The following is a 12,101-nucleotide window of genomic DNA, read 5'->3' as shown; positions in this document are numbered from 1 at the left end:
TGTTCATCATGGCATTATTTACAACACTGAGAAACCAGAAACAGCATTAAGAGCTTGTAGAAAAAAAAAAAAAAAAGAGCTTGTGGAGGGCCGGGTAGAGGAGGGTGCTGACTGATGCGCGGTCCTTCAGCCACCTTCCATGGTCAGGAAGACATGGCAGGAACGATGTGGGAACATTCTTAGGGATGGCATGGGAAATGAAACATGGGGAAGAAACTTTATATAGAGCAGAAGATTTTAAGAGTGTTTAAAATTTGCACAGGGAAAAAAAGGATCAAAATAACATATGCTTAAATGTTAATGGTTGTGTTTATGAGTAATTTCCCCTACCTTTCTCTAACTCCTAAATCTTTATTGAACTTATTTTATAATGGAAATAAAAAACATCTTTAAAATTTTTAAAAAGCCTGTTTGCAGGCAGCCTGCCTCATCCTTCAAACCCATCTGCAGAGACCAAGAGGCACCCCACAGGGCCACTCTCTCCTCCTCCCTCCTGATCTGTCCTCTCAGGCCCTAGTCCCTGCCCCCACCTACAGCATCATCATATGAGGAGGTGATCACACCACCCGCCCTCCCCATATCATCACCCCTGGGGGAGACTCTGACCCAGCCAGCACCAGAGGGTTGGCCTGGAGCCAGGTCACCACACAGGTAGGCAGTGTGCTGCTGGGGGTTCTGTCAACCCAGGCCTTGACCTTGGGCTGGGATCTCTCCACAATTATGCTCCTAGTTGGGCTGAGGCTGCTTCCTGCTCCACTGCTCTCCAGAGTTCTGTTTGTGATGAACCACAAACTTGGAGGCAACGGCAGTGTTAGTGGGAAAAACCCAGATGTCAGAGAAACCTGGGTTCAAATCCCAGCTCTACCACTTAGCAGTTAAGCGGTACCTTGAAGCACTTAAGTAAGACCTTGAACAAGCAGGTCACTTGACCTCTCAGAGCCTCCGTTTCCTCATCTGTTAATGGGAATGATAATGCCTGCATTTAGGACTGTTGTGGGCTTTAAATAGAATGAGGTGTGTAAAGGACTCAGCACAGCGTCTATAGGTGGCCTGAAATAAACGAGTTCCTTTCCTTCTTCTTCTCTTTCTCAGTAACTCTTCCAGAAATAAAGAAAGAGTGAGATGGCTTTGGAGTAGAGAACGCTAAAGAAAGAGGAGAGGGCTTCCCTGGTGGCACAGTGGTTGGGAGTCTGCCTGCCGATGCAGGGGACACGGGTTCGTGCCCCGGTCCGGGAAGATCCCACGCGCCGCGGAGCGGTTGGGCCCGTGAGCCATGGTCGCTGAGCCTGCGCGTCCGGAGCCTGTGCTCCGCAACGGGAGAGGCCACAACAGTGAGAGGCCCGCGTACCGAAAAAAAAAAAAAAAAAAAAAAAAAGAAAGAGGAGAATCCTAAAGTTCTGGTTGGCACACACTCTGGGGGCAGACCCCTGGGATAGAGGCCCAGCTCGAAGACCTTCTAGTTGTGTGACCGCGATTTCCTCACTCATCTGTAAAATAGGGATGATATGAGTATCCACCTCATGGGGTTGTTGGAAGGAGCAAATGAGCTAATGCAAATACATTGCATGGCACGTAGAAAGTGCTCAATGGTAGCTACCAGTATTATTATTGTTGTTGTTGATGATGCTGTTTATCCTGGAAACGTGGGTCCTGGCACAGGGACAGTCCTCTTGTGTTTCCTCCAGGCAACCCCAGCATCTCTTCCCAGTTGCGGCCCTCGAGGCTCCGAGTGGTGAAGGGTCTGAGCTACTAGGAGCAGGCACCCGGCTTGGTGGTCCGGCCCCCTCCGTCCCCACCCGGCCCCACATACCCACCGCGTAGATCTCGATGCTGATGGTGAAGATGGAGTGGGAGCGGGAAGAGTCCTTGTTCATCAGCGTGTACCCAACCGAGCGGTTCTTCCAGCCCGTCTCCATGACGCGCTCGCACTGGGCCACACTGTGCACCGTGTGCATGGAGAGCCCCTTCACGTACACCCCCTTCTCCGAGTGCTCCTTCAGCTGCGGGCAAGAGGCACGGGTCAGGGCTCCCTGGGGAACCTGAGGGAAGGGCCCAGCTCCCACCACCTCTGCCCTCCTGCAGGGCGGGTTGGCACCTCGGATTCCCTGTCACAGGTTGGGGGTTTGTCCTAGGTAGAACCAGCCTCAAACCCACCCCCGCCTCTCCCTTGTTGTGGGACCTTGGGTCAGTGACATCATCTCTCTGAGCCTCCGTTTCCACATCTGTAAAATGGGTACAAGATACCTATCCCTTAGGGAGGTGGTGAGGATTCTGTAAACTAAGGCTCGTACAACGCATGGCATGATGCCTGGCACATGGTTACTGCTCCATAAATGGCAGCCGCGGTCTCACTGTTTTTGTTAGTGCTGTGGTTGTGAAGGCGGCTTCCGGTCTGGGGCTTCAGCTCCCGGGGGCCGACCCTGTCTGTAGTCATTCACCCAAGGGCTCTGAGTGCTTCTCCCCTGACCTGCCAACGTGGCTTCTGCTCGCCTCCCTGCCGCGGCTCCACGGCAACAAGAATGTTCCCAGACCCTTGGATCATGGCGGGTGAAGGGCCATTTGCCGCCCAGAACTCCCACTGGCCCCCAGCCCTCAGCACGATGGCAGCGAGTAAATCAATTTATCTGACTGCTGCGTGCTTGCTCTCCAGGCAGCTGAGCCGTTTTGTTGCTGACACAGAGCTGTGAAAAGCAATGTGAGAGGAAATAAAACCACTCTGGGAAGAGCAGAATGAATTAGGACAGAAGTCATCTGTCCGCTGGTCTGAGCCAGAGTAGGCTCAGATGCTTTGCCCCGGGGCAGCTTCAGGGTCCCAGGTGGGGCTGGGCCCCTGCTGCAGAGCAGGGCGGGGGGCAGAGGGCGGCAAGCACAGGCTAGGCTCCCCAAGTCCGGAGAAAGAGCCAGACCCAGACCGAAGGACTGGGTTTCACGGAACAGATAAGCGACGGAGGCAAAGAAAGGTTAAGTGGCTTTCTGAAGGTCACACAGCTATTAGTGGCAGGGCAGCACTGGGGTCACCGGCAGTGGAAGACTCCAGAGGCAGGGCTTGGAGAGAGGCTGCAGCATCCTGGAGTAACTGAAGTTTGATATGACAAAGGGCTGACCTTGACCTAGAAGGTGGCTGTGAGGACGGAGCTCAAAGGACAGGAGCAGGAGAGCCTGCAAACAGAGCAGGGCTTGATGGTAGCCTGGGATGCTGTGTGCCTGCTTTGGTCACTGCCACACTCTCAGAGGCTAGATGCCTGCCTGGTACATGCTAGGCGCAGGTGACGGATGGCTGCTCCTGGCCTCAGGAAGAACGCAGTTTCCTATCCAGTCAGACAGACCCGGGTTAGAAACCTGGTTCTGTGACTTGCTAGTTGGGGAAGTCATTTTGCCTCTCTCGGCCTCGGTTTCCTCATCTGTAAAATGAGGATGATAAATCCTATTTCCACAAGACTTTTGGGAGGATCGAAAAGAGAATGGATGTGAAAGGAGCTCTGTGGGGGTTTCTGGAGGGGGTTCGGTGAACACAGATACCAAGAGGATGAGGCCGTCCTCTCCAGCCTGAGCAACCTCACGAGCAGGAAAGGAGGTCAGGGGAGGCAACACCTAATGTAGGGGTCTCCCTCCCACCCTATTTTTAGGCCCAGGAGGGCTCGCCCCCTCACCTCCCGACCTTCTGGATCCCTCCACCCCTCCCCTGCTGTTCCGGCCTCCACCCACCTCCCGAGTGTCAGGCGCCAGCCCCGCCCCGCATTCCTTGGTAACTGTTCCTCCCGGATGCCAGGCGGAGCGCGGTCGCCATGGCAACCAGCTGGGATGCGGCCGAGTGCGGGGGCGCGGCGCGCATGCAGGACGGGACCACAGCCGGCCGGGAAACGCCCCCATGGAGGTGCGGGGTCCTGCCACTGGCCCGACGCCGGCTGCGGGAACCAACTGCAGAGGCCCCTGAGGGCCCCACCTCCGCCACCCAGCACTGAGCTGGGTTCCGTGATGGTGGTTCGTGGTGTTGGGGGAGGGGGTGTAATCGGCTTCCCCAAATCCCTTGCTGGCCCTCGCTGATCTAACCACTCTCATTAGCAGAATTACCAGGCCCTGGGCTGTGCTGTGGAGCCTGGCCACCTGGGTGCAAATTCCATCTCCATCCTTTACTGACTGTGCCCTTCGGCTGGTTCTTGAACAGCAGCTCCTCCTAAGGCTGTTGTGAGGGTTATACAGAACCCAGCTGTCCCTCCTCTGAGAGAGCTCCAGGCACCCATGGGCAATGTCTCTGAGCACATCTGTCACTGGCGGCCTGGCTCACCAAGCCTGAGGCCTGTGGTCCAGCTGGGCCACGTACAGGCAGCTGCCAGCCCTTGGGCCTCCAGGGCCTGGGTAACCGAACCCATCCTAGGGTCCATGATATGGAGGAAGTGGAGGGGGCTGGCAGGGGCCCCGATGCTGCAGGCTGGCCTTTCGGGGCCGACAAGCAGGAGCAACTCCCTGTGCCTTGCTCCCGTCCCCATGTCCCCGTCTGGGGGCTGAGTTATGACTCAGCTGCTCCAGCTCCAGGAGAGAGAAGACAGTGGAAAGACCCCAGCTGGGTGGCTGGAGGTGCCTGTGTAGAAAGGGCAGAGCACTGCTGTGTCTGCGAGGAGGTGAGGAGGAGGGGGCTGGGGGCCCGTCCTGGTCTGGACGGGGACTGGGGGTGGGGGGAGTTCACACCCCTGTGGACCTGCTGTAGTCTGTGGCCTGACCTCCAGGGTCTTCCCAGTAAGTCTCTGTTGAATGGATGACTCAACTCATGAATGTTCCTCCCTCACATGGAACCCCACTACTCGCTTCTCACTGCCCCCCGGGTTTCCTATACTTCCCACCCGGAAAAGTCTGGGAGGAAAGCACCTGACGACTCAGATCCCACATATTCTGGTATTAGCGCCATTACTAGTAATTTGCTGTGTGACCTTGGCCAAGTCCCTTCCCCTCCCTGGGACTCAGCTTCCTCATCTGTACCATGAAAGGACTGGACTTAGAAGCTCTCTAAGGGTCTTTCTGGCTCAAAATTTTAAGGATTTTCCCACTATCTGGCCACAGCACAAGCAAGTTTTTTTTCAAAACGGCTGCTCCCTGGGGTCGGATGTGTTCAGTTGGGCCATACAATGGTTGCGGGTCAGAGAGGAACTCACAGTCCCTCCAAATGAAGCCAGGACAACTGGAGGGCCTAGGGGCAAGTGGGGGGCTCCGGATCTGAGCAGGGAAACAGCCCTGCCCCACATGGATGGGGTGGGATGGGACCCAGGTGATCCCAACGTCCTGTCCAATCTAGAGGTCAGGGAGGGTCTGGAAGACTGGGGGGCATCGGCAGCAGCCCCTTTATCTGGTTCTGTGCCCCCTCCCGTGGCTGTCAAGGCCTGTTCCCTGGGGAGATTTAGGCAGTTGGGCCACGGAAAATGTCCAACCCTGACTCTGTGGCTTCCTAACCTAGTGGCCACAGGCAAGTCACCTCCTCTTTCCCAGCCTCCTCTCCTCATCTGCAGAATGGGAATCTCCACAGCAACCTCCCAGGACTGATGCTCATTAATGACTGACATTCCCCCAGCTCAGGCATTCTGACTCTGAAGGAGGTAGTTCAACCTCCACCGCTGGTTGTGGGCCTCTTGTGGGGGCCCTGGAGGCGGGCATTGGTTTCTTGGTCAGATAAGAAGCCCCAGAGTCTGGGGGCAGCCACCAGCATGCTGGCCACAGATCTGGGTCAGTCTCCCCTCATTGGGCTCCTCCTTGGACTTTTTTTTTTTGGCCACGCCGTGCAGCATGCAGGATCTTAGTTCCCTGACCAGGGATGGAACCCAGGCCCCCTGCATTGGGAGTGAGGAGTCTTAACCACTGAACCACCGAGGAAGTCCCTCCTCCTTGGACTTGACCTGGCCCATCCAGGATTCAGAGAGTCCCAGAGGGGAGACATAACCAAGCCTTGCCCAAAGGTCCCGGACCTGGTCCAGCCTTGCCACCACCTGGCTGTCCAGTCCTGGCTGTTTGACCTCGCTGGGCTCCCCAAAGGGTCAGCCACGTTCTGCCTATCTTTTTTTTTTTTTTTTTTTTTTTGCGGTACGCGGGCATCTCCCTGTTGTGGCCTCTCCCGTTGCGGAGCACAGGCTCTGGACGCGCAGGCTCAGTGGCCATGGCTCACGGGCCCAGCCGCTCCGCGGCATGTGGGATCCTCCCGGACCGGGGCACGAACCCGTGTCCCCTGCATCGGCAGGCGGACTCTCAACCACTGCGCCACCAGGGAAGCCCCATTCTGCCTATCTTGATAGAGCCCTCAAAGCATCTAATTCTGCTTCACCCAGCTGGGAAATGATGTCCTTTCATTCTGATTCTAGCCTTTCAGGAGACTGAGGACAATTTACGAGGTGAGCAATGCTCAGTGACCAGTTGGGCCAGCCCTAGTTTTTTCTGTCTTGAGTCCATTTTGCAACCCCCAGATCATATTCCTCATCCTTTCTTGGAATCCCAATGGCACGAAAGGGCTCACACATCGAGCCCCTACTATGCGCTGACCCTCTGCTCAGCAGCTCACCCTTGTTACCCTCGTCAATCCTCACAACAACATTCTGAGGTCATATCATCGATCTTTGGACACCTCCACACCAGACCCCTTTCAGAGGGGGACAAGGTCCCAGAATCTGAGCCCATCGCATGTTTGCGATGCAGGAACCTGATGTCACACAGATCTGGGCTCAACTCCAGGTTTGGCCCAGCTCCCTGCAGTTGAAGCTTGGGCACGTTAATTACCCTCTGTAAACCTCCCTTCCCACGTCGGTAAACTGAGGATAATAATATGGGTATCCCCAACTTTCTCTGAGTTCAAGTCGGAAAGAAATCAGATTTTCACTTTTACCAAAAAAGCCTTTATCGTACTAATGTCAGTCTTTCATAAAAGCAAAGTGGAATCAAGACTTTGGAAAGCAGGGGATACTCTTCCCTTTATGCCATTTCAGCTTTTACAAAACACTCGCTCTGCTTTCTGAGAGTGGGGGAAACCTGTATCTACCTAACGAGGTGACTGGGAGTATTAAATGGGATAACATGCCTAAAGCAGTGAGTAAACAGTAAGTGCTCAAAAAATGATCACTATTACCTTTTAAGCTTGAAAGTCCCTTAGAATTTTTCAAAATAATTTTTTAGAAGTGGAACCCTTTTTTCAAATGAAATCCGTCACCAAATTCCATCTATTTCAACAGATGTAAGTGGCACTGCCCCAGAGAAGGCCTCCCCTCCCCTTGCGCGGTGCGGAGAGGCCCAGTAACCCCTCCCCTGCCTCACAGACTCTGAGACTACTCCAAAATTCAAGTTCAAAACTCCCCATTCTAGTCTGAACCAGCGCCTGTGTCCTCAGGACCCTTCCCCATATTTCTGAGGGAGCACCCCCAATGCCAACCTCCCCCTCTAGCTGCCCCCACCCACCCCTGCCGGGGCTGCACCCACCTCCAGCTTCTGCTTGGTGTCAGTACCCAGCAGGTCACGGACGTCTTCATTGTAGATCTCCAGGTAGGAGGCCCGGACCAGGAACTTGGTGTTCTCTGCACACTGCAGGGAGAGCACAGATACCTGAGCACCCGCTGCCTGGACATCACAAAAGGACATCGTGGCAGGAGGTGTCCCCAACCTCACCTGACCCCGCCTGCCTGGCCAGCTCTCCCCTCCTCTCTGGCTTCTCAGAGGGGCATCATTTTCCTACTGCCATGGACCCATGCTCTCTCTACAAGCCTCATGGGAAAGGAAATGGGAGAGGCCTCCCCACTGTTCAGGTAGAGAGACCAAGGCCACGGGGAAGGCCTGGACCAAGCACTGGCCCTGGGCTAATCCCCGGCAGTTCTTCCAGTTGCCTGATGTTCCTGTGGGTCATCAAAATGAGTCCCAGGTGTAGTACAGTGGGCTCTGCAGCTGACTCGTCCCTGCTTTGCCATTTCCCAGATGCAGGAATCTCTGCGCATTCATGAGTGGTCAGCAGGGCACGTCTCACCTGCAGCCCGGACACTGGGATAACTGGTCTGGGCCCAGCCCATAAGGGCTCCAAGCCTTGGCTTCCCTATCTCAAAAATGAGGATAACAGCTACCTCCTGGGCCAGGGTGGTCGTGAGATAATTATGCAAAGGGCTTTGCACAATGCTTGGCCTGTAGCAGCTGCTCAATTAAAAAAGGAAGCTATGATTGTTTACAGCCATTTCTTGGGCCAGCACTCTGGGTCATCATATCCATGTGAAGTGTTATACGAAATGTTAAAATCCAAAAATGGCAGGAGGAAAACACAGCAGGTAGAATTTTCTCAGCTTTAAGTTCTCCCATCACCTCTTCAGAAACCAGAGCCTGCGTCTGTCTGCTCATCTGTGCCGCGTCAAGCCCGCTCTGACCGCATCCCACAACCGCTGCCCAGGTCAAAAGTGCTCTGGGATCATTCACGGTAACGCCTGGGGAGCCCAACCCTGCCCCTTCCATCCCCCAGGCCCGTACCTGGACGCTCTCAAAAATGTGCTCGAAGGCCCTAGGGATGATGCCTCTTTGGCAGGGTGGGTCAGGCAGGCCCTGCATGGTGAAGGACTTCCCGCTGCCTGTCTGGCCGTAGGCAAAGATGGTGCCGTTGTAGCCCTCGGTGACGCCCTGTGTGGGAGGACACAGCCCAGGGCTCAGCTGGCCGAGCTCAGCCAGGCTTGGGGCCAGGCCCGGGGCTGCAGGGCTGCCTCCTGACTCACAGACTTAGGGCCCCTCCCTGGCTCTCCCACCACGGTGGCACAGGGCTGGGGGAGGGCAGTGCAGAGATGAACGCGGCACAGCTCTGTCCTCAAGGGGGTCACTGCGCGGTGGGCTGGGAGACTGTCCCTGTGCATGGCTAAGAGCCTGGCCGCCATCCTTTACTGACTGTGCCCTTGGCCTGTCCTTATTCAGGCACATGGAGCCTCAGCTTCCTCATCTGTAACAAAGGGTAAGAACAGCACCTCCCCTGAGGCTGTCGGGAGCTGTACACAGGAATTATTTCACGTGCTGGCACACGAAGTGCTGGCACACAGAGGTAAGTGCTCCCTAAATGTCTGCCTGGAACGTGCGGGAGACAAGACATATACACGTGATCCTCATATGAGGCGGAGGTGCATGTAATGATGGCGTACAGGACGGGCAAGGAGAGGGAGTGCCAAGAGGGGGAGACAGAAGGTGCAGGAAGCGCCAGGCAAAGCTTCCTGGGCAGGTGGAGGAGAAAGGGGGAGCAGAAAGGGTGGCTTGGATTTTAACAGGTGACAGGAAGAGGAAGGCATTCTAGGCTGAGGGGACAGCCTGAGCAAAGACCAGAGAGGTGAGAGGCTGAGAGCAGGTGGAACTTGGGCGAGGGGGATGGAGACGAATCTGGGAAGAAGCAGGAGGCAAACCAGGTGGCATACCCAAGGGCATCCTTCATTCACTGATGCGATTGTTCTTTCCATAGGTACCGACTCTCTCCTCTGAGGGGGACTGTGGCTGGTGACAGAGCCATGAACAAAGAAGACACCCTAGTCCCTGCCCTCATCCAGCTCATGAGATCACAAATTCTAGAACTTAGTATGGGGGCAGGGGAATCCTGTGTTAGAATGTGGGCCCAGAGAGCTGTGCCCAGGCCCCCAGGGCCCAGGTGGCATCTGTGCCCGTTTCCACTGCAAAGGCACATCCTGTAGGGACTTCCCTGGTGGTCCAGTGGGTAAGACTCCATGCTCCCAATGCAGGGGGCCCAGGTTCGATCCCTGGTCGGGGAACTAGATCCCACAGGCATGCCGCAACAACGATCCCGGGTACTGCAACTAAGACCCGATGCAGCCGAAATTTTTTAATTAAAAATATTAAAGAAAGGGCTTCCCTGGTGGTGCAGTGGTTAAGGGTTCGCCTGCCAATGCAGGGGACGTGGGTTCATGTCCCGGTCCGGGAAGATCCCACATGCCGTGGACAGGCTAGGCCCGTGAGCCACAATGTCTGGAGCCTGTGCTCCGCAACAAGAGAAGCTGCTACAGTGAGAGGCCCGCACACCGCGATGAAGAGTGGCCCCCGCTCGCCGCAACTGGAGAAAGCCCTTGCACTGCACAGAAACAAAGACCCAACGAAGACCCTTTCTAAAAAAATACATTAAAAAAAAAAAAAGAAAGACCCATCCTGTAGACCATTGCGGGGTTCGGGATCCCCAGGGACTGCTGGGGAAGGAAGACTGGAAGTCACGATCCGCAGCTCATCAGAGGGCCAGGTGCTACACACCAGGATGAGGCCCCTGAGGTGTGGGAGAGCCGTGGCAGACCAGTCACCCAACCAGGAGCCTCAGAGGCAGGGCACGCGAAGCCCCAGGGACAACACGGTGCAGTGCCCGGACCATCAATGTCACCCAGACCTGACAAGGGATTCTATATCAAAATAAATATTTTATATGCACTGTCCAGTAGGGCAGCCACCAGCCACACCAGAAGTGCGCCTGATGCGACTGAGGAACTGAATTTATGTTAATTTACATTTAAAAACTGAAGCAGTGTAAAATATTTTCCCATCAAACACAACTTTATTTTTTTGTGTTTCATTTCATTTGAACTATGGACACTTAAACACCTGAACTGAGATGTGCGATAAGTATGAAACACACACCCAATTTCGAAGACTTATTATGAAGAAACAATGTAAACTATCTCCCTAATAGCTACTATACCATGATAGTATCTATTATTATGTTTTATTGAAATGATAATATTTTGGATACTATTGGGTCAAATAAAAGGTCAAATAAAATGGATTATTAAAATTAATTTCAGGGACTTACCTGGTGGTGCAGTGGTTAACAATCTGCCTGCCAATGCAGGGGACATGGGCTCGATCTCTGGTCCAGGAAGATCCCACATGCCACGGAGCAACTAAGCCTGTGCACCACAACTACTGAGCCTGCGCTCTACAGCCCGCGAGCCACAACTACTGAGCCCACATGCCACAACTACTGAAGCCCGCACGCCTAGAGCCCGTGCTCCACAATAAGAGAAGCCACCGCAATGAGAAGCCCATGCACCGCAGTGAAGAGCAGCCCCCACTCGCCGCAATTGGAGAAAGCCTGCGCGCAGCAACGAAGACCCAACACAGCCAAAAATGAATAAATAAATAAATTTATATTAAAAAAAATCAAATAAAACTGAAAGTCAGTTCCTCAAAAGCAATAGCCTCATGTCAAGTGCTCACTTGCCACATATGGCTGGTAGTCCCTAACTGGACAGCCCAGATACGGAACATTTCCACCACTGCAGAAAGTTCTGCAGAACCACGCTGCTGTGAAGTAGAAGACAACTTTACATGCATTAAGGCAAAACATAAGATTTCAGAAACGCTTCACCCATCAACTGATACCTCCAGACCCACCAGAGACGTGCGCACACACGGAGCAGGTCCTAAATGCCAGCCACTGTCCACCCCGGGTTCTGCCATGTTCCCCGTATTATTATTTACTAAATGATTTTCATGAAATCAAACTGTTAATTGACTCTCCTGTTAACTTGATGTCATCCTCAGCAGTAATTCCCGTGAAGCTGCATTACAGGCTGGACATGCTAAATATTTCTTCTACTTCTCATTAAAATCAACGCGTAACTATTGAAATTGAAATAACAGCATCTGTGCTAAATTGCCTCACGTCCCCTTTCTGTCCTCTCCCAAACGAACAGTTTTGTGTTCCATCCAGGGGCCAAATTCTACTGCATCGATGTCTCTGGACACCAGGCCCGTCCTCAGTCTGTCCTGGTAGAAGCCATGGGACCTGGTCCCCGCGTGGGTTGGGTGGTGGGTCATCAGAGGCGACTCTAAGGTCATGGGTGTGAAGCGGGGAGGACGGGGAAATGGCAAAGCCACTGGCTGGGAAAGAACCCACAGACCAGGCAGCGGGCCAGGTGTGGAGGCGAGGAGCTCAGGGTAGGACATGCTGAGTCGGCTGAAAGGTGGGTCTGAGGTGGACAGCTCCCAGGACAGTGGAAGAGGTCACCCAGTGACAGAGGAGATCAGGAACAGAGCCTGGATTTCAGGGTGGGGGTGGGGGTGGGGAAGGGAAGGGTCAGTCCGAAGTGCTGGGGGCTTCGTGCAGTAGGAACTGAAGGGAAGGGCCT

General features: G+C 54.4%; 1 protein-coding gene across 2 annotated transcripts in view; it reads right to left on the bottom strand.

Moving 5' to 3' along the window:
• KIF17 (kinesin family member 17) overlaps window positions 1-12,101 on the bottom strand; it is a 48,062-nt gene that overhangs the window by 33,413 nt on the left and 2,548 nt on the right. For both annotated transcript variants that reach the window (XM_030876047.2, XM_060289172.1), the window contains exons 2-4: window positions 8,473-8,619; window positions 7,447-7,548; window positions 1,811-2,000 (exon numbers count right to left, since the gene is read on the bottom strand). In XM_030876047.2, coding sequence (XP_030731907.1) covers window positions 1,811-2,000; window positions 7,447-7,548; window positions 8,473-8,619 — 439 coding nt within the window. The remainder of the gene's footprint in view (window positions 1-1,810; window positions 2,001-7,446; window positions 7,549-8,472; window positions 8,620-12,101) is intronic.

Source organism: Globicephala melas, chromosome 1 (genome assembly GCF_963455315.2).
Source record: "Globicephala melas chromosome 1, mGloMel1.2, whole genome shotgun sequence".
Taxonomy (NCBI): Eukaryota; Metazoa; Chordata; class Mammalia; order Artiodactyla; family Delphinidae; genus Globicephala; species Globicephala melas.
The sequence above is the reverse complement of the archived record's forward strand: the minus strand, read 5'-3'. Positions and strand labels throughout refer to the sequence as shown.